This window comes from Echiichthys vipera, assembly GCF_963691815.1.
Source record: "Echiichthys vipera genome assembly, chromosome: 11".
NCBI classification, from domain to species: domain Eukaryota; kingdom Metazoa; phylum Chordata; class Actinopteri; order Perciformes; family Trachinidae; genus Echiichthys; species Echiichthys vipera.
Genome location: NC_139836.1, coordinates 25,946,509 through 25,967,626, shown reverse-complemented (window position 1 = coordinate 25,967,626; position 21,118 = coordinate 25,946,509). Strand labels below are relative to the sequence as shown.

General features: G+C 41.2%; 1 protein-coding gene across 2 annotated transcripts in view; it reads left to right on the top strand.

Annotated features, from left to right (window-relative positions):
* Nucleotides 1–17,618, top strand: part of ugp2b (UDP-glucose pyrophosphorylase 2b) — a 32,682-nt gene extending 15,064 nt beyond the window's left edge. For both annotated transcript variants that reach the window (XM_083922942.1, XM_083922941.1), the window contains exons 4-10: nt 754–939; nt 4,928–5,061; nt 8,956–9,253; nt 10,843–11,040; nt 13,317–13,559; nt 13,685–13,789; nt 15,033–17,618. In XM_083922942.1, coding sequence (XP_083779068.1) covers nt 754–939; nt 4,928–5,061; nt 8,956–9,253; nt 10,843–11,040; nt 13,317–13,559; nt 13,685–13,789; nt 15,033–15,140 — 1,272 coding nt within the window. In that variant the 3' untranslated portion in view covers nt 15,141–17,618. The remainder of the gene's footprint in view (nt 1–753; nt 940–4,927; nt 5,062–8,955; nt 9,254–10,842; nt 11,041–13,316; nt 13,560–13,684; nt 13,790–15,032) is intronic.
* The last annotated feature ends 3,500 nt before the right edge of the window (nt 17,619–21,118 follow it).

Below are 21,118 nucleotides of genomic sequence, written 5' to 3'. Positions count from 1 at the left end.
AAATTTATTGTTCTTCTAAGAATGCGGGCACACAGAGCGACACTTAATCGCTGACACGCTCACTCACTTCCTAACAACAAAAAGCTGTGGAAAGAATTTGCCATCCCTGGATGCTTCTGCACGTCGCTCGCAGTTTTCAACCTTCTCTGTGAGATTATAAGAACTCTATACATAATGTGGGAATACGCTGATAGTGCTGTATTATTGATCCCATTAAGTGACTGCACACACACACACACACACACACACACACACACACACACACACACACACACACACACACACACACACACACACACACACACACACACACACACACACACACACACACACACACACACACACACACACACACACACACACACACACACACACACACACACACACACACCATACTCCAATGGCTTTTGCTGCCCTGCCAACAGAAGTGCTGAAGACTACTTTGAAACAGCTGTGTTGTGCATTAATACAGCGTAATTACTATTATCTGCACCATTCACACTACAGCGAGCCAGAAAATGTGTAATGCGCCTTCATGGTAGAAAGCTTTGTTTGCAATCAGCATTAAAAGGGTCGGTATTTTCAAGAAATATAGACACTAAATGACTGCAAACACTGTTGACTCAGTAATAAAACACTGTTTCTCACAAAGACAAATTAGAGTAGAACTGATAAGAACAGTTGAAGCTGTAAAAGCACTTTAAACACCTGCTGTATCCCTGACCCCTCTCTCTCTCTCTCCCTCTGCTCCAGATCCAGCCCTACGATAAGATCGCTGGCCGAGGCCTGCCGAACAATGTGGCCGACTGCCTCAACAAGCTGGTGGTGGTGAAGCTGAACGGAGGCCTGGGCACCAGCATGGGATGCAAAGGCCCCAAGAGCCTGATCAGTGTCCGCAACGAGAACACCTTCCTGGACCTCACTGTGCAGCAGATAGAGGTACAGAAACGTGTGCATACCTGTCTTTAAGGCCTCATAGAATTTAAAAGTTTTAAAAGATCATGTTACCATGAATTAAGGGCTGATATTGGTATGAAATTAAATCAAATCAACTTTATTTATATGGTGCTTTTCATACTTGTCGGTAGCACAAAGAGCCTCACAGAGAATAAAAACAAAACATGAACATCCCCATGAAAACCAAAATCTCCCACCCCCACAAATATACACACCCACACACACACAAACACACATACACAAGCTGTTGCTGAGTAGAAGTTATAATCTGTTACCTGCATGATCGGTGTGTGAAAGCTGCCTCGCTGCAGTGTCCACGCCAACGCTACCTGCCCGTCTGCGTGAAACTGTCCATAAATAATAGAATGTCTCATTTAATTTCATTTTAAATGCCATTTATATTTGTTTAAGACAGAATTATTACTATTTCAGGGTCAAAGCCACTGTCGCGGAGTGGGGAGGTGGAGTGATAACCCACGGAGCATGCACAAAACTGGATAGTAACCTGGGAAGGCTGTTTACGAATAATATGCAAGAAAAATCGGGGTACTGAAGGAGTTATCTAAGTCTGTTAACCAGGGTACTAGAACTCAGATTTTACTGGAGAGTTGTTTGCAGCTTGTTTCTCTCACAGACACAGCTGAGAAACTTCGTTTAAAGATCACATTCTCTCTGTGGCCCCAGGATCGACAGTTAGGTGTGGCGGTTAGTTGGTAGTGCTGAAGCAGGAAGTGAAGTACCGTCTGATGTAATACTCATTTGTTTCGGTACGTTTCTGGAGTACTGTTTGCTCTGCTGTAGAGATGTTTGAATAGGGTGCGTCTCTCATTCCGCTTTCAGATTCAGTTTCTGACAATCGCACGAGAGCTTAGGCTTTTTTTTTTAAGCTAGAAAAGTGCTCGGAAAATATGTTTAAGGAGAAAAACAACAGTCTGTTTTTCCGAAAGAGAAAATTACAAGCATATGTCCTCTGCCTTTCTCTCTCCATGATGCAGCTGCATGTGAATCATCCTCCAGACACACGTTGCTTTTGCTTTATGTATCTGAGGCGCCGGGGGGAGAGGCATGCGTTTAATGGAGTGAAAAAAAATAGCTGAAGGTCTTTTGAAAGGAGTTCAGTGTGATACCTGGGGTGAGCTGTAGTGAAAGAGGATCTGTTGTGCAGGGCGGCAGGTCTGTGGGATTGGCAGGGACATGGAGAAAGCTGTGAGCTGGAGGAAAGGAGTGTGTGTGTGTTTGTTTGTGTGTGTGTATGGAGAGAGTTTGTGGTTATTTGTGCCTGATTATACATCAAGCCATGACATAAATCAACGTTTCGCATTCATCTACGGTGGTTCAAAGTTAAGATAAACAACAATCGCAGCATCACATATTCATGTAGCTCCATATAGAGTAAAGTGACAAAGATGCCAGAGCTTTGCTGTGTACCGCATTGTGTAATTGGGTTTATATAGGGTGTGTGGCTGCGTGTTATTGGTGTGTGTTTCATAACGGCCTCCCGGGACGCCTCTCTCCCCCCGACACACTGTTCTCTGTGTCCAAGTCACCGCTCTCCATTTTCTGCTCAGGTCTGGTCAGATTACCTCCTGACTGAATCAGCCTATTTAGAAAAGAGAGGAAAATGGATCCCCCCCCCACACACACACACACACACACACACACACACACACACACACACACACACACACACACACACACACACACACACACACACACACACACACACACACACACACACACACACACACACACACACACACACACACACACACACACACACACACACACACCAGACCCTTACCGGGTCTCCTGTGTGAGAACGGCCCTCATGCATATTTATTTTGGACCTGTACACTCGCACTTAAAAAGATTGGACAAAGCTCAGGCTGTCTGGGGCGCGCGCAACCTGGCTGCTGAAGATTTACTGCTTTCACCTGAGTGACTGTCCCGTTCATACATCTGGTAAATGAAGCGAGTTGAGTTACGGGAGTTTAAAAGAGTGCAGCTCAAAGTTACAGAAGCAATTTAACTCAGAAACACTTTACACTGGGAAACAGGGCTGTAGCTTCCACTCAGGACACTAAAGGATAGGTTTTTTTTCAGGGAACGTGGGACCTGAGGGTCTTTGTAATTGACACATGATGGGTATTTTAAAGGCATTTCAAAAGCTGAAACAATTAGATGATTGATGGAGAATAAATCAGTTGGAATTTTGATAACTTATCAACTGTTTTAGTCATTTATTTAGGGTCCCATGTGTAGAAAGTGAGATTTCTACCTCTTTTTTTATTATAAAGCAGCCCGTATTCAGAAACTGTGCCTTTTAAACACACCTTCTGTATGTTTGTGATGTCACAACTTTATCATAAATAAGTAGAAAGTGCTGCTACAGCGCTGTTACAGTTGTTGCCCGGCTGCAATGAGTGTAAAGACCTGGAAACGCTGAGCAAATGGGGCAGACTTTTTCAGGAGGAGTTTTTAAAGAGACAGGCGCTAAAACGGAGCGTTACAGACAGAAGGTGAATAAAGGTTTATTCAGACAGAAAAATTAAGAAAAATCAACATAAAAACATGTAAACATGTTCTCTCAAATAACCAAAATACAAGTATGAACCTGAAATTAGCAAAATATCACTTTGCATTTCTTCACAAATGCAAATGTTTGCTCTGTTTTTGTCTTTTATATAAATAAACTATACTATACTTTACTGTAAGTCAGAAACAAAACAAGACAACCGATGAATTTCACTATTTAAAAGACCAAAAAATAAATGTATGAATCGAAATAATACTTCACAGGTTAATAGATAATGACAATAATGTTAGTTTCTGTCATATTTCAATGTTTAAGCCAACAGAACAAATCAAATTGTATTACTGGCAGTGTGGAAAAGGCTTTGAAATAGTTTTTAGACCTTTCATGTAGGGAGATAAAACGTTCAGATAATGTAGTCAAACTGTTACAGAAACGGTGACACTTCTACAAATATATCTTCACTACCACTGTCACACAAACCCCATAAAATAATGCTCTCATTTCTAACATTTTTCTACAAACAAAACTGTAAGAAAAGCTTAAAAAGATGCAATAATAACATCATTTCCACACATGTAGGGCTTCCATCCAGTAGATTCACGGTGCTTCCCAAAAGCACAATGTTAAAGGCGGTTTGCTCAAACTAAAGGTCTGTCATCCCTACTGCCTCACCTTTCCACCCACAGTCAACATACGAGAAGAGCAATTTCATTAAAGTGTGTTTGCATTGTGATGTGTTCACATTTACAGAGCTCTTTAAAGTATCATGGCGGGTCCACAGAAAGGTGTGGGGAAGGTTTATACTGTCGCGCACAGTTTGCACACTCGTTTAACTCTTTGAAAGTGAGAAATTAGTGTTGGTTTATAAAGCAGATGGCCGGGTGACACACACCCTTTATTAAAGGAAAAACGACGCTCTCACATGAGTTTACGAAAGTCGGATCAGTCCTTTCTCACGTTAGACCCCCACTGATTCATCCTCCCTTTCTCGTCATCCTCTTCTGTTCACTTTCTCTTATCATGCTTTTAATTTATATTCCATTTCCCTGTTTTTGTTTTCATTCTAATCACACCGTCAAGTTACAGAAACGTCGTCTCTTGTTCTTAATATTTATTACGTTATATTGATGCAGGAGTTCCTTTTACAAAGACCATCTGATAGATACCAACGTCACTTACATCTGAATTTAAAGACGACTCAAACGGAAAGTTATTTTTACATCATTATTTTATGTGCACCAAGGGATTCATACTAATTTGAATTTCATTTATCTCCATATAATCTATACAAAATCCTATTTGTCTCATGTTGCCATCATTAGCATTAGCATTAATGCACCACCCCATCTGGTCATATAAAATCTAAATCTGACAAATCAAAGAACCTTTTCCAACCATTATAAGGATTTTTTGTTTGTTTTGTTTGTCCCACAGCATCTGAACAAGACCTACAACACAGACGTGCCGCTGGTCCTCATGAACTCCTTCAACACGGACGAAGACACAAAGAAGATCCTGCAGAAGTACACACACCACCGCGTCAAGATACACACCTTCAACCAGAGCAGGTGAGAAAAGGTGAAAACGTAGCCGCTTGGAAACCATGACGGAGACACCCCCGTCTTATCTGTTAGGTGTGTCGGCGCTTCGTTCCCTTTTTCACGGCTTCGTCCAGAGATACAATGACTCCCAATCTGTGTTTTCCACCGCCGTTTCTGCCTTACACTCATACTACAGTCACGCGGTCCAAGCAAATAAATCTCTGTTGTTACGTTTAACTATTGTTGTTCTTCCTCTGACGCATTTCCAAAAAAGATATTACTTTATTAGATACAAAAAGGGGAAATTTCTTTTCACAGCAGCAAAGTAGTTGCGCGCACACAGAAGAAGCATCAATAGTAACAATAAATTGTAGAAATGTAGAAAAAATATGAACACACAGCGAAATAAACATGATTTTTTGGGGGGAGTTTTAAGAGGCGGCGAGTCGAGCTGGATGCCGTAGCTTTGAGCTCAACCTTATGCAAATGAGGAGCGGGCAACGCGACGCTCAATCACTTAAAAAACATACAGACTAGAATGGGTTTTTTTTTTGTACCAGACCTTAAACAGGTTTAATGATGCTGTGAAAACGGCCTGTTTAACATGGGGGTCAATGAGAAACTGCTCTGTAATGAAACCTGCCCCTAGTGGACACTCAGAGAACTGACGTTTTTGAATCGTATTGGATCAAACAGGAAGTCGCTGTGGTTGGGGCTTTGTTTTAACAGATAGCGGTTAGTTATTGAGCCCTAACGCACTGAATGAAGTGTAATAATTGAGTGTTTTTTATTCAGTAACTGAGTATGCAGTGGACTCTGCTGTGTGCTGCTGATCTATCCGGACAGGAAATGTCATGTATGTAGTGAGCCGTTAATATTTAATGCCTTGGTGTCTCCGCTTTGTCAATCAAGTGGAAGTTATTTTTTACCGTTTCCCTCTGAATTATTTAGAGCGCTTGTATGTTGCGTAGAAGAAGAGTGTAGTACAAAGCGGTTTTGGACAAAGTGGCAGTGGCGGAAAGTGGCAGAACAGATAAAATGTCAATCAATACGAGAACAAAGAGAAGTCCGTGGTCAAGTTTGTGAGAGTAATTCATCAAAGGCCGATTTAATCCACTGTTCATCATCTTTCAGTTGATGAGGGGGAAAACGATTTGCTTCATCCACCCGACAAATCCAAAAGTTGTGCAAACACTTTTATTACTTTTACACCAAATTAAACTCCCTGGTTTCCAAAGAAGTGATGAGAATGAATAAACAGACTTAACTGTTATTTTCAGCCCAATTCCCCAAACATCCTGTAAATCCAATTCATTTTATATGCAAATCCAACTTAATATAGCAACTAAAGCATGCTGTAATAGTTCAGATCTTTCTTATATATCTATTTATCTGTTTATGTAGCAGGAACAAAGGGCAGTCTCAGAGTTACGGTAGGCAATCTTTAAAGTTTTATTCATAACATACGAATGCTAGCTTTTTATTTTGCATGTCCGTTCCCTTTAAACCCGGTATTTCTGCATAGTTGCATATAAATATGCGGCTACACTAATTATTAGCATTTCATTTTTACTGCTTTTTACCATTTACTACTTTTTTTTCTCAGTGTTTTTGTATCTCTTATAATATCTTGCTTTTTCACTGATGCACATTCACCTTTTCTGACGTCAAATTTCAAGTTTTTCCAGCACCTTACATTTGTGGTAATTTAACATATTTCTACGAATAGATTATTATACATTACATTATTATTTCACCTTTATTTTTTCCATTTAAATCACATTAAAAGAGATGGTGTTACGCTATAAACAAAAATGTTTCATAATACCAGAAGGATAAGAAATTCAATAATATTTCTATTCTACAGGTATTTGTTGTGAAAGAAATGTTGATTCAATTTTAAGCATTTTCAAGCACTTTATCCACAATTCAAGCACTTTTCAAACCTTGGAAACAACATTAAAATTCAAGCACCTGTACAAACCTTACCTTAGGTACAGTAACACTTTAAATGTCCCTGCTGTGGGTCTAATAAAGGATTATCTTATCTTGTTATACTATTTGTAAATTAGATTGGAGCGGTGGCCGTAGGATTGTTTCCGACTTGTGTTGTTTCTGTTGTCGCATAATGTTGTAACGAGCCTGAGGGTGGGATTATCATTTCATCTTTATTTTATGCCTTTATTGGATTAGCCTGCTGCCTTCATGTTTTTATGTGAACAGAAATTAGCAGTTATATTCATTAAAGAATGTTGATTTAATCAAAAAAGACTAACTCGTTTAATCCGATAAATCACTTTAAACAAATTGAGGATTTTGTTTGATTCATTTTTTTAATAAAAAACCTCAACAGAAGCTCCAAATGTAAAGGAAAAAGACATTTGAAAAAGCCCGAGCATGAAGTAGTCAATGAAATAGCTAGAAAAGGTGTCTTTTTTAGGAAAGGTGTGATGAAATGAAAATGATTGACTAAAAAACACTCACTCTCGTACTGTGACTTTAAAAAAAACAGCTAATTCACTGCTGAGATCAGTTAACAACTCAACAAGGACGCATGTTCATTTCCCCGTGTACCCTGGAGAGAGTAACTGTTCCTTCTGAGGCCGTAATAACGGATCCAAGGCAGGAAAAAAACATTTGTGGATGTAACGAAACGTTCTTGAGAGGACATAAAAACCCTTTGAAGTCTCTGAGCTCGTATCAAAACCACTCATCTGAATCACCCCCCCAGAACGGTCAGCTGGACTTAAACCTCCATTAAACTCTGTGCCGCTACCTGACCAGCTCGTCTGAATTATCCCCAAAACACGGCCAGCAGCCTGCGCAGCGCTGTTCCTCGTGATGAGGTTTGTGAACTCAACCTGACGCGGATCCTTCTTAGAAACCCTTTGATCACTTTAATGCACACCGCGACGGTGGCGCGGACTCTTTGGCTTGTTGCCTCATCGGCCTTCTTTGAAAAAACTTTGCCCCATGACGGTGTTGTTTGAAGTCCCGCAGTCGGTAATATGAAAAGATGAAGCTCACATGACACTCGGCGTGCTACTTAGTCGCAAAGTTTCCATGGATTAACCTCAGAGGACGATTTCACACCGTCTGTTTTCTGTTTGTGCCGTTTATCTCCAAAGTGTGTGCGGACTTATTCACAGCTCTGCAGATAAATGATCTTTATTTACAACAACGTATTTATTGGTCAGATATTAGAGATCGTAAAATAGAAGAAAACTGTTCATAAAGGGACATAAAAAACAAAACAACACTTGAATGTTAAAGAATATAAGATTTAATGACACCTCATGGTCTTTGAGACATGTAGAGTGGGTTGTTACCAGGATTGACTTCAAATTGGGATTAAATTATATGTCATCTCACAATTATTTTGCAACAAACTTTGAAGTTTAATTCTTTATTATTTTTTTTAAAGTTAGCGAGTAGCTGGTGAACATTTTGCAGATATGGAAGATATTTTAGTGAAGACCAAAAACAGCTAAAAATAGAGTAAATATTGGATTTATCAGGAAACTTAACTATTATTCATAACTTCTTCTGTTAAACATTTTCCATTTAAAGTTTGTAGAAGACTTAGATGCACATATTTGGTGGAAGGTTAGGTAAAAAAAATTACATTTTTCAATAAAAAAATCTGAGATGAACTGGCACCTCTCCGGCCACCAGTCCACACTCCATTTATGGGCCACACAGGGACTCGAACCTAGGTTCCCAGCCGATTCACCTATGGACTATTTATACAATAAATCGACTATCAAAATAGTTGGCTTGTGTTTACTTATTAAATTTCCCCCAAATGGCCAAATAAAATGAATGCACGTTTAAGTTTGGGTTTAGTTTAGTGATGCCCCGATTGATCTGCCAAACTATTTGTCGATATCGCCTTGTTGACTCGTTATTGTTTCCATCCAGGTACCCTCGCGTCAACAAGGAGTCGCTCCTCCCAGTGTCCACAAACTTGAGCATGACCGGGCAGAGCGCCGAAGGCTGGTACCCTCCGGGCCACGGCGACATTTACGCCAGCTTCTACAACTCGGGCTTGCTGGACCAGTTGATTGCGCAGGGCAAGGAGTACATCTTTGTGTCCAACATCGATAACCTGGGCGCCACCGTCGACCTCCACATCCTGCACCACCTGGTCAGCCAGCCCAACGGCAAACGCTGCGAGTTCATCATGGAGGTGACGGATAAGACGCGCGCCGATGTCAAGGTATGGGGAGGAGGAGGTTTAGGTTAATATTTGTCCAGTGATAACATACGGCATTGTTTGTTTTATTGTACACATAAGACATAATTATCATCGATGTAACCGTAGACACACAGTGTAGCATCAGCAGCATATTTTTTTTATCTAGTAAACACAGAGATCTTAAGTTTGATCGCTGTTTGTTTGTTATTTTCAGATTTGCGTCACTCTCGTATTTTAATACCGAGCCATTCAGAGGATTTTGGTTTTGAGATATCTGTTTCTTGAGTTTTCTACCTTCACTCCAACACAATATAATCTATTTGTGGCGTCAAACCATTGAAAAAATGACATTTGGAAGATCCAACGGCAACTTTCCAGTCGCGTTTACCTCACGGCTAGCGGACGCCACTCGCCAAATGTGACTAAAATATTACCCTGGCAACTTAATGTTAAATGTTCTTCCCGATGGTCGTGCTCGAGTGCGGACTAGAGATGCAGACTAGATCGGATCGGTCCCATCTGTAGTTCTGATTTTGCAATGTTCGGAAAATTCAATAAATAATATTAGAATCTATTTCCAAATAATACTTTGGCCTCTTTTCTAAGCATGTATTGCTATATAATTATGTTATCTCAATGAAAAGTACTCAAACAGATGTACTAAATGCAGCAAAAAGAGGCATTTATTATTTGGCCGATAAAAAATGTACTTGGCCGGTAGATTCTTTCATCTACCGATCCCCTCGGCAGGTGAGCCAAAAAGTTAGTTTGTCCTCATTACTCAGGATAATCTACAGACTCAGCAGTGTTTTGGGCTACTATTACAGAAGAAATTGTGACAAACTGAAACTATCTGTGTGGCCGCTGCGATTGAAAACAGCCCTGTGTTAAGAAAAGTACGGTGATAATGAAATAAGGTAAAATTAGATCCAGGATGTCCGGTTTGAGCAACACATCCTTATATTTGAAGCCTTATTGCGTCCTAAAAAGCTGCACGGTGGTTTTAGAGCACGATGAGGAGGGATTTTACTGCTCTGGAACGTTATCAGTATTTATCTTTCGTCACAACGATTGTGAGTTAACCACAGAAATGCAGTCCCGTTGTTACAAAGTCCTTTCACAGGTTCAGGTTGGGATGTTGCGATCAGGACGTTTTAGTTGATGATTAAGTGTCATAAAAAGTAATCTCTCGCTCTGCTGCACGGATTTATGTTAAATAGCTCGTTCTTAAACTGTTGTCCAGGCCGAACCTCATGGAGCAAAAACTTTACTAGAATTTAGTTAAGATGCTTCATTTTTTCACTGAAAGCAAACCTGAGGTAAAATAGCAGAGGTGCAGTAATACCAGTCTCATAGTGATCAATTTACAGTGTGATGACTCGCTCTGGATGTATTTTATTGAATGGCACATTGTTTATTCCTAAATACTATTACCTGCTCTGCGTTTGGCTGAAGCAGGGGGGAAATTACTGTAAAGACTCTGTTTTGGCATTCATAAAATGCAGTGGCATTATAAAAAGCTAGATTTCTCAGGGTAAACAAGGAGAGTTTCTGTTGCACCTTGGAGTCCGTCCACCACATGTTGTAAAAAAGCTGACTCTGATTTTCAGGGTGGCACTCTGATCCAGTACGAAGGAAAACTACGTCTGCTGGAGATCGCCCAGGTGCCCAAGGCCCACGTGGACGAATTCAAATCTGTGTCCAAGTTCAAGATCTTCAACACCAACAACCTGTGGATCTCTTTGGCTGCCATCAAGAGGCTGCAGGAGCAGAAGGCAATGGACCTAGAGATTATAGTCAACCCAAAGGTGAGTGGAACACAACAACAAGGGGGGACTTCATAGACGGGCCACACCAGGAGGACTTGACCCTGCAGCAGTTCACTTTCAATAACCAGCCACCAGAACAATATAGCCCGTCCCGTTTAAAAACACAGCTGTGAATAGCACAGTCAGATCTGCACACTCTCCTCTACAGAGACCACCGCTCCTGAATAAATCATATCTTGCGAAAAGGAAATTCAAGCGTGCCGAGGAAACCCTTATTCTAAAGCCTCTCAGTGTTTCTGCCGTCCTGCGCGGATCGACTCTCTGAGCCGTTTGTTGTCGTCGTGAGAGGTTTTTGCATACGAAGGAGAGAAAAAGGAGCTTCAAACCAATCCGGTTTTCTGGTCTCCTCTCTGGTGGCTCATCTGCCCCACTTGGACTCCAGTTTAAGCTGTGTGTGTGTGTGTGTGTATATGTGTGTGTGTGTGTGTGTGTGTGTGTGTGTGTGTGTGTGATGGCATGGGAGAGACGAAGATGAATATTAGGGCATGATTTCCCTCACAAAAATGCTACTTCAAAAGGCCGCTTCTGCTAGTTTCAAATTTACATTTCTGACTGAGCTTGTTTATTCCAGCTCGAGTTAATTGTCACACTCGTCTTTTGTTGTCGAGTTGTTCAAATAAATTAAACGAAGAGTGAGGCAGCGACAACGTAGCCGCTTAAATTAACATGAAGGAATGATTTGGTTTGGCCTCCGTGTCTGTCCTTCATCGCCCTCCACAGCAAACAAATGTGACGTGATGTGACTTGATGTTATTTTGGTTGTGCTCACTCAGAGGCGACGCGCTGTGCCTCTGCTCAGTGGAGAAGCACCGCCTCAGGGTATGCAAATCTGCAACCAGCGCAATAAATTCACCGCTGAACCCCAGCCCCGTGCTGATTATTGCTTTCTCTGCATATAGCTGCAATTTTCTGCTGCAGGATCACACACACCGTGACATAGCAAGTGTTATGTAACTGCTCATAACCGTGTCGAGCTGTAGGGATTCACATGAGAGTGTGCGGTCCCATCTAGAGTGCAATGCTAAAGTGCGGAGTTAGAGGGGAGTGTTCCTGTTATACGGCACTGTGGCCCTGTACATGTTCTGTACCTGTGTTCTCTCGCCGTACCAAGAGGCACTTAAGATAAGTGTCCATGAAGTGGTGGATGTTACCTAAATCCTTCTGTTAGTTTATACCTATGATCCAGATCATCATTATATCATCTCACAGTAGTCCTGTGAAACCTTTCAGTCTAATTTCTGTTCATCATATTCAACTCTGTGGCTCCGGGAATCATTTCCACCTCTTTAACTTTAAACTCTGTGAGGCTGCACTTACACACAGCAGCGCTTTGAGCTAAATGCTAACAGGCAATAGTTAGACGCACTCCAACCGCTTCAGAAGATGTTCGTATCCCTGTCTGGTGCTCTCACGACAAAGCATTATAGTGACATGAGACACTCCTGAAAACCAAAGTAGAGGAGCGTGCTAGAATGCAGGTACAATGTTTACCATAGTAGTTTCGGGGTCATCCCGTGTTCCCGGGTCGCATAAGCCTATAGCCGTTTCTCAATACCAAGTACATCAAGTTCAGACTTGTGGACTTGGTTCGGACTTGGAAAGTTCGACTAGGGAGTCCAGACTCCGGAGTCCGGACGTTCTGCAATTGGAACGGCAGCGAAATTGATGACGTCTCCATCTCAGCTCGTCTTGGTTGTCAGGGTTACCCCAGGACCTCACATCTCCAAAAAACGCTAAAGCAAACTTTAGAAGAGGCTTTAACTTGATTTTGACAAAGGTGAACCAGAAAAAAAGCTGTATTCAGTCCAGATGTATGTTGGAGGAGCGCCACCTACTGTACCGGAGGAGGAGTTACCCCCTTTCACGTATAGAAGGGGAACGCCAATAAACCGATCATTGCCTTAACTGGGTAGAGGCCATTTATGGGTTCCTGATGTGACTGTAAACATCAGTGAATCACAGATGTTTTACATAAAGAAGCTTCAGTGACTCTGGAGTAAATCAAACTGCAGCCACACAAGGTTATTTACGCAAGAATGTCTAATAATTTAGATTTCTTTTTTCTTAAGGAATAGAACATGAGCTACAACAACATGATTGAGCTTTTGATGTGAAATTATTTCAATATTAAATTTTTGAATCGACCTAAATATTCTGTTGACGTTTTGTAGATTGGTGTTTTGAGTTGTTTCGGTTCCCTGAGGTTCATTTGAGTTACTTTTTCTACAACGACCTTTTCTTCTGTTTGTCATCAGACGCTTGACGGCGGGCAGAACGTCATCCAGCTGGAGACGGCAGTCGGCGCCGCCATTAAATGCTTCGACAACGCCCTGGGCATTAACGTGCCTCGCAGCCGCTTCCTGCCCGTCAAGACCACGTCGGACCTGCTGCTGGTCATGTCAAACCTGTACAGCCTGGACGCCGGCTCTCTCACCATGAGCCCCAAGAGAGAGTTCCCGACAACGCCACACGTCAAACTGGGCAGCTCCTTCACCAAGGTGATTATGATAAAACACACGTGACAAGAAAACCAGCGAGTTTTCACGTTTCACACACACAGACACACACCACACACACACAGAAAGTTGTTCACAAATGTCCTCGTTTGTGCGTCCGTGCTCAGGTTCAGGAGTACTTGACCCGCTTCGAGAGCATCCCCGACATGCTGGAGCTCGACCACCTGACAGTGTCTGGAGACGTCACCCTCGGGAAAAACGTTTCACTCAAGGTACGAACATCTTTAATGGAAATAAGAAGCACAGTAAGACTTGCCGTTTCTATCACTTGAATCTAATAAATTCAACAATATACAGGGTTCGTACAGGTGCTTCAAATCCTTGAAAATGCTTAAATTTTAATGTTATGTTTTCAAGGTTTGAAAAGTGTTTGAATTTTGGATAAAGCGCTTGGAAATGCTTGAGATTGTATCCACATTTCTTTCACAACAAATAGCTAAAGAATAGAAATATAATTTAATTTCTTATCCTTCTGGTGATACACCCTCACCTGTGGTCATGAAAGCTGGGTCAGGACCCAAAGAACGAGGTCGCGGGTACAAGCGGCCGAAATGTGTTTTCTCAGGAGGGGGGCTGGAGTCTCCCTTAGAGAGAGGGGGAGAAGTTCAGCATCCGTGAGGAACTCGGAGTAGAGCCGCTGCTCCTTTGCGTTGAAAGGAGCCAGTTGAGGTGGTTCAGGATCATCTAGTAAGGATGAACCCTGGGCGCCTCCCTAGGGAGGTGTTCCCGGCACCTCCAGCTGGGAGGAGGCCTCGGGGAAGACCCAGGACCAGGTGGAGAGATTAGATCTCCACACTGGCCTGGGAACGCCTCAGGATCCCCCAGTTAGAGCTGGTTAATGTGGCCCCGGAAAGGGAAGTTTAGGGTCCCCTGCTAAAGCTGCTGCCCCCGCGACCAGACCCCGGATAAGAGGCTGAAGATGAGATGAGATGAGATTAAAGCTCTGCCTCCAATAATGTCTGCTTCAAATTACGACCTGTTACCTTCTGTAGTTGGGGTAAATAAAGGCCCCTACCTCACTGTTGGAGGAAATACTGTAGGACAAAATTAAAGTTGTATTACAGAGAGGCGGTCACATTATATCTTCTGGTGCCCACGCTGAGATACACTGTGGTTATTAAAAAGGCCAGAAAACCAGCGGTGATGCTTTTGTTTCCATATTCATGTGGTATAGATGAAATGCAAAGAGACACTCGGGCACGCTCAAGGTGCCAAATTAGAGGATAAACCTATAAAAAATACTGACCTTTCTCTGTAATCCTGAGGGGTTATAATCTCAGGTCATGTACATTTTTAACAAAGATACAACAGAAGCTTGTGGTGTTGAAGTCTTTGAAAGTAACTCGCCCCGCTGGCAGGTTGCTGTCACTTGATTTATGGCTTTAATTAAATCCCGCCTCTCTTTTCTACCTCTGACAAACAACAACTAAACTCATCGCTCTTCCTCCTACGCAGGGCACCGTCATCATCATCGCCAACCACGGAGATCGGATTGATATTCCGGCTGGCTCCATGCTGGAAAACAAAATCGTGTCCGGCAACCTCCGCATCATGGACCACTGACGCCTTTTCCACACACACACACACACACACACACACATAAAAACGCACCCTCATCATGTGACCTATAGTTGTCCGTATCCCAGTCATGTGACCTGTTTGTCATTTTTCAACACATTGTGACAGGAAGTGTGTGTTCCTCTGAAGGGTGTGTGTGATTGTATGAGCAGTGCTACTCTGCAGTTTCAACATTAGGAAGTAGTTTATTGGCCGATGCTTGTAGCTGGGTTATACCGCCCCCTGCAGGCTGTTTATTATCAAATATAAACCTTAAATAGTGTTAATAATGCGCTAATTCTTGACTTATATCCACTTTAGAGAGAAAAAAAATGCCTTTGATTTTATGGGTTTTAAAATGTAGTGTCTTCCTGCAGAAACAGACTATAGTAATAATGATAATAATAATAATATTAATGGGACTACGCATCAAAGAAGAAACCTGATGATTATATCTTCATCTTGACAGCACTGCTAATACAATCAGCTACTGTATTTACACAGAGAGTTGAAGTCATGAAAGAGTTTAAACCGTTTATTTCAAGCACAAAGATTCACTTTGGGTAAAATAAAGGTATATTTTGTTTTATTCTGTTCATACAACACATACAAACAAGCAACCGTTTACACTCACAGGAAGTTTAGTTTCTAATTTATCGTCCTTGCGGAGGAAACCTTCACTGATCACAAAGTTTAAGTGGTAAAATTAGACATGTTATCTATTCTAACGAGTATATGAAGCGTGTAACTTCATTCAAGCTTTTACTGAAGAGGCGAAAACATCAGGGATGTGTTCACAAAACAACTTAAGGCTTAAAAGTAGCTTCAAACTCCCTGATTTAAGAGTAAGTGTTTTAAAAAATGGTCGTTTCTGTCCTAATTTTGGGAGTTTTAGCGATAAAAGCAGCTCCTAAATCTGTGAAAAGAGGAATCCACAGTCACTGAGAGAAAATCACAAACGATCCTAAAGTGTCAACATTTCAGAAACCTTTAGTGATGCTGAGAAAGCTGCATTTATTTCCACAAATAATCTTTCCAATGCTTCTTTATTTTTTTTGCAGTTATCCCGACTCTGAATTTTCTTTTAATGACGTCTTTGGTTTCATGCTCAAACTGGACAAGTAGAAAAACCTGTTGTTTTTTATATTAAGAGGTCTCTTACATGGATACCTGCTAATTGTTACAGTGCTGTTGCAGTATTTCTATCAAAAATCCACTGTCTGAGACCCAAGAAATACCCTTAAGACCCTTAAGTTACCAATTCCTCAGTTAAAGTTCATCCTGGCAGTTCAGTGAGGACGTTTTAATGCTATTTAGGAGTTTGTCGTAGTATTAAGATCAAATGTTTTGTGAAAACCAGCTCAAATCTACGTGTAGTGATGTAACGTTTCCTCAAATTAATCCATGGAGCAAACATAAAGGCCTCATTTCCATATTTGACAGGCACTGTTTTCATTATGTAATCTCGTTGTGGCCTCTTCTGTGAAGTTTAATGTAAACTCTAGTGAAGAATAAGTGCCAGAAGCTGATAGAAACAAGTATTCATTTGCATTTTGTTTGCAAAACTTGACTTCTGTCTGTGGTGAGACAGGTGGATCCAGTTAATGTTAGTATTTTAATTAAAGCAACTATAAATCTAGCTAGAGCGCAGTCACTCAGAAATCACTAATAACATGATTTCTGCACAATATTGGGCCTGAAAGTGTGGATGTTAGGATTGATTTGGTAAAAAAAATATTCAGTAGAAAATTACTAAACCATAATGTGTCATAGATGTGCCAACTATTCATTTATTGGCACAGTAAACAAACTTTAAAGTCTCTCATAGTTACTGCACTTACATATGTTATGAATTTGTGGAACCATCCGGAAATAAAGTCCGAAGTGAAGTTTGTGCTAAGAAATAAATCGTGAACTTTCTTCCTAGAGCGCAGAACAGACGTTCACTGGATGTGTCTACACCTGCAGCGTCGCCTTGACTGAAAAGTGTGTGCCGTGGAGGAGAAACTTCCTTATTCCAGACTCCAGGCACGATCGCAATGCCGTGAAATTATATGTAATATCTGATATATCATGTTAAAGTGAATGCCTTTATTTGTACAGTCCCTGTGTGACGTAGATGAGCGTTATATTTGTTTTTATGCAGTTACGTTTGCTCACGTTATGACCTTAATGTTGAATGAAACCTCATTCCTCCACCACGGTGTCAAATCTCTCCTGTCGCCTCCGTCCATCCCATCGTCGGCGTTGACTCTCCACATAAAAGCAAAGACAGGAGGTGCAATACTCTCCGCAGTGTTGGTTTACTCACACACACACACACACACACACACATTCAGTAGACATTTTTAAAACGCAAAGTTTCAGTGTGAGAATACGTGAGATGTATCTGAAATGTGCGGGCTGGAAGCCTGAAAGCAATAAGTGTTGATCTGTGACAGTGACGAGGTCTCGCCTCAGTTCTGCCTCCTCAGAGCTGAATAAAGTGCAATATGAAATAAACAGCGTGCGTCATCTGTTGTGTCTGCACACACACGATCACTACATTCATCAATAACCTCATCCACAACAGGAAGTGCACACATGACGCTCTACACTACATTCTTTTCTCCAACCACAAGACGAAAAGTACAATTACAAGTTTATTTGACATCATGTGTTTGGAAACACTTTTCATCTGTGATGAGAAATAACAAAATACCGTGAAACTTATAGAGTAATTATTATTCAGCATCATTTAAGGTGTAATATTGTATGAGTCAGTGCATCAATACTTCTTACTGGTACTTAAATGTAGAATCAGCGGAACAAGGGAGTAACAATTGTGAATTTTAGTGTAAATGAGAACTTACTTTTATTGAAAGTATCTTAGTATTTGTTAGATAAATACAGGGTATTTAGAAGACAATACATTTCTTTTGTTGCAAATATTTTAGTATTTACTAGATCATGGGTCTGCAACCTTTACTATCAAAAGTGCCATTTCCCCCCCTGTTCCACCAAATAAAATGTGTCCTGGACCGCACAGCCTATAAAGTTTTATATATAGTTACATGATATATATAAAAAAAACTATAGTTTTTATACTTTTTGCATTTTAATGAAATCATAGAACGACAATAAAGAAAAGATCAGCAACTCTAAATCTGAGGCCATGGCTCTCAGCAGGAAACCAGTGGATTGCTTACTCCAGGTAGGGAATGAGTCCTTACCCCAAGTGAAGGAGTTCAAGTACCTCGGGATCATGTTCACGAGTGTGGGGACGATGGAGCGTGAGTTTGGCCAGAGAACCGAAGCAGCGGGTGCGGTGTTGCAGTCGCTCTACCGCACCATTGTGACGAAAAGAGAGCTGAGGAAGGCAAAGCTCTCGATCTACCGGTCAATCTTCGCTCCTACCCTCACCTGTGGTCATGAAAGCTGGGTCAGGACCCAAAGAACGAGGTCGTGGGTACAAGCGGCCGAAATGTGTTTCCTCAGGAGGGGGGCTGGAGTGTCCCTTAGAGAGAGGGGGAGAAGTTCAGCCATCCGTGAGGAACTCGGAGTAGAGCCGCTGCTCCTTTGTGTTGAAAGGAGCCAGTTGAGGTGGTTCAGGATCATCTGGTAAGGATGAACCCTGGGCGCCTCCCTAGGGAGGTGTTCCAGGCACGTCCAGCTGGGAGGAGGCCTCGGGGAAGACCCAGGACTAGGTGGAGAGATTATATCTCCACACTGGCCTGGGAACGCCTCAGGATCCCCCAGTTAGAGCTGGTTAATGTGGCCCGGGAAAGGGAAGTTTGGGGTCCCCTGCTAAAGCTGCTGCCCCCGCAACCAAACCCCGGATAAGAGGCTGAAGATGAGATGAGATGAGATGAATAAAGAAAAGTGTTAACATTTTTCTTCCTATTATTTCCTATATGAAAATGTAGTTGTTAGATCATTTCTCACCACATATCAGGCATACAGGTAAGCCATCATCGTTGGCAACACTTTTTTGGTGGGATTTATGCACGGTTAGCATACTGACAGTGTGGAACCTCATCATTTACTTTGAAATGTGGAACAGGTGTTTTATGTTTTAGTCACGAAGGTGTGGTTCAGGTTAGGTAGATAGGCACAAAAGCACGGGGAAGAGGTAGGAAGAGGAGACACCTAACTTTGCAGTCGGAAAGGGGTTCATGTGAGGCGTGTGTGTGTTGTGGTTGTGTACTATCTGATGGATGAACAAAATCTAGGGTCACCCATTCATTTCCTAATGACCGGGAACAACACAAGTGTTACAAAGTTGACCAAACCACTCAAAATTCAATGAAAGTGGTGATCAGCTATATGTTCAAATGCCTAGTGTGGAGGATCTTATAAGGCCTTGAGCCAATCACATGTAAAAAAAAAAAAAACTATATTTGTGATTGATAAAAGTAGGAAATGGGTCAGATTTGATACATACACCACAGAAAGGTTAAACTTCAGCTAATATGTATAAGACAAATATATCAAAATTACATTTCATAGACTGCACTTCACTTCACTTCACTGTAGATTGACATTATTGACCGAGCTGTGTAAAATTAAAGGTAGAAATCTCCTTTTGTATTAAGTTATTGCCATATTGCGAGGGTTCATTAGCAACGGTCGTCACAGAAACGTCCAGCTCCGCACTTTCGCGTGCGCTAGCCGTTGTGGTTGTTTGGCGCTAGCTTGTTTTAACCCTAACCCAGCACGTGGTTTTAATGGCTAAAAGTTTCAAAAAAGTCAAAAATAAGACGTTAAATTAAAAAATAAAATAATATATTGACTTACCCTGCTGTTATAGGACATTGTTGTTCCTTCACGTGGACGTCAACACGTAGTGGGCGTCTGACGGTTGACTTGGGTCCTCAGTTTTAACGGTTTTAATGTCCTTTTCTTTCACAAATTAGCCGAAAAATTAATCTTATATTGTGAATTTAGTTCTAAAATGCATATTGTAGTAGTTTTGGTCAACCTCTCTTCGATATTTCACAACTATTAATCCAGAAAATAGCTGTTATTTCCTTTTGGACCGCGTCTCTGGTGTAATTGAAAGCGCCATCTTGACACGAGAACTTCACATGCCTAGCAACCGTAACCAAGGGAGGACGGACTTTGAAAAGATATCATATATATATTTTTGTCCGTTATTGTTTTAAATGAAAAGATTGAATAAATAATACTTTTCTTACATGTTCCAGAGTTATAAACAATACCGTAAATGTTTTTCGAAATGTAGAAATATTAATACCATTAATTAAAAACGTACAAAGACAGTAAAACATAAGTTTGAGTTTTAAGTTTTCCGTTGTGGTCAAATATGATTTAAAATCCAAATCTTTAAAACTGTAAAAAGGTAGTTTGATGAAAAAGAAAAGATATTATTGTCTTTTTAGATTAAAATCCTTATTTCCTAAAATAGACAATATTTGAAAAGTACCTTTCCTTTTTTTTTTTTAACATTAAAGCATAAAAGCTCTAGTAAAAAAAAAAAGCAAGTATGAGCCTGAAAAAAGCAAAATATGGGACCTTAAGGTTTTCGTATAGGGTTTCTGGGAGGAGGCCTCGGGAAAGACCCAGGACCAGGTGGAGATATTATATCTCCACGCTGGCCTGGGAACGCCTCAGGATCCCCCAGTTAGAGCTGGTTAATGTGGCCCGGGAAAGGGAAGTTTGGGGACCACTGCTAAAGCTGCTGCCCCCAAGACCCGACCCCCGATAAGCGGCTGAAAATGAGATGAGATGTTTCCCATGTGTCACCTTGTTGACTGCTTTTCTATCCTCATAAAACACAACAAAGCACTAAAACCTATTATTAACGTACATATCTATTCCTGCGCTGCAAAAAAAGAAGGTTTTGTTAGTTTTAATAATCAGCACACAGTGAAAAACGTCACTTTTACACTTTATTTGTTTAAAGTTGTTACAAAAAAAAGTGTTTGCTGGAAACATTCTTTGCTTTTTTGCCTTTACAAGCACAAGGAGCCTCCGGAGAGGAG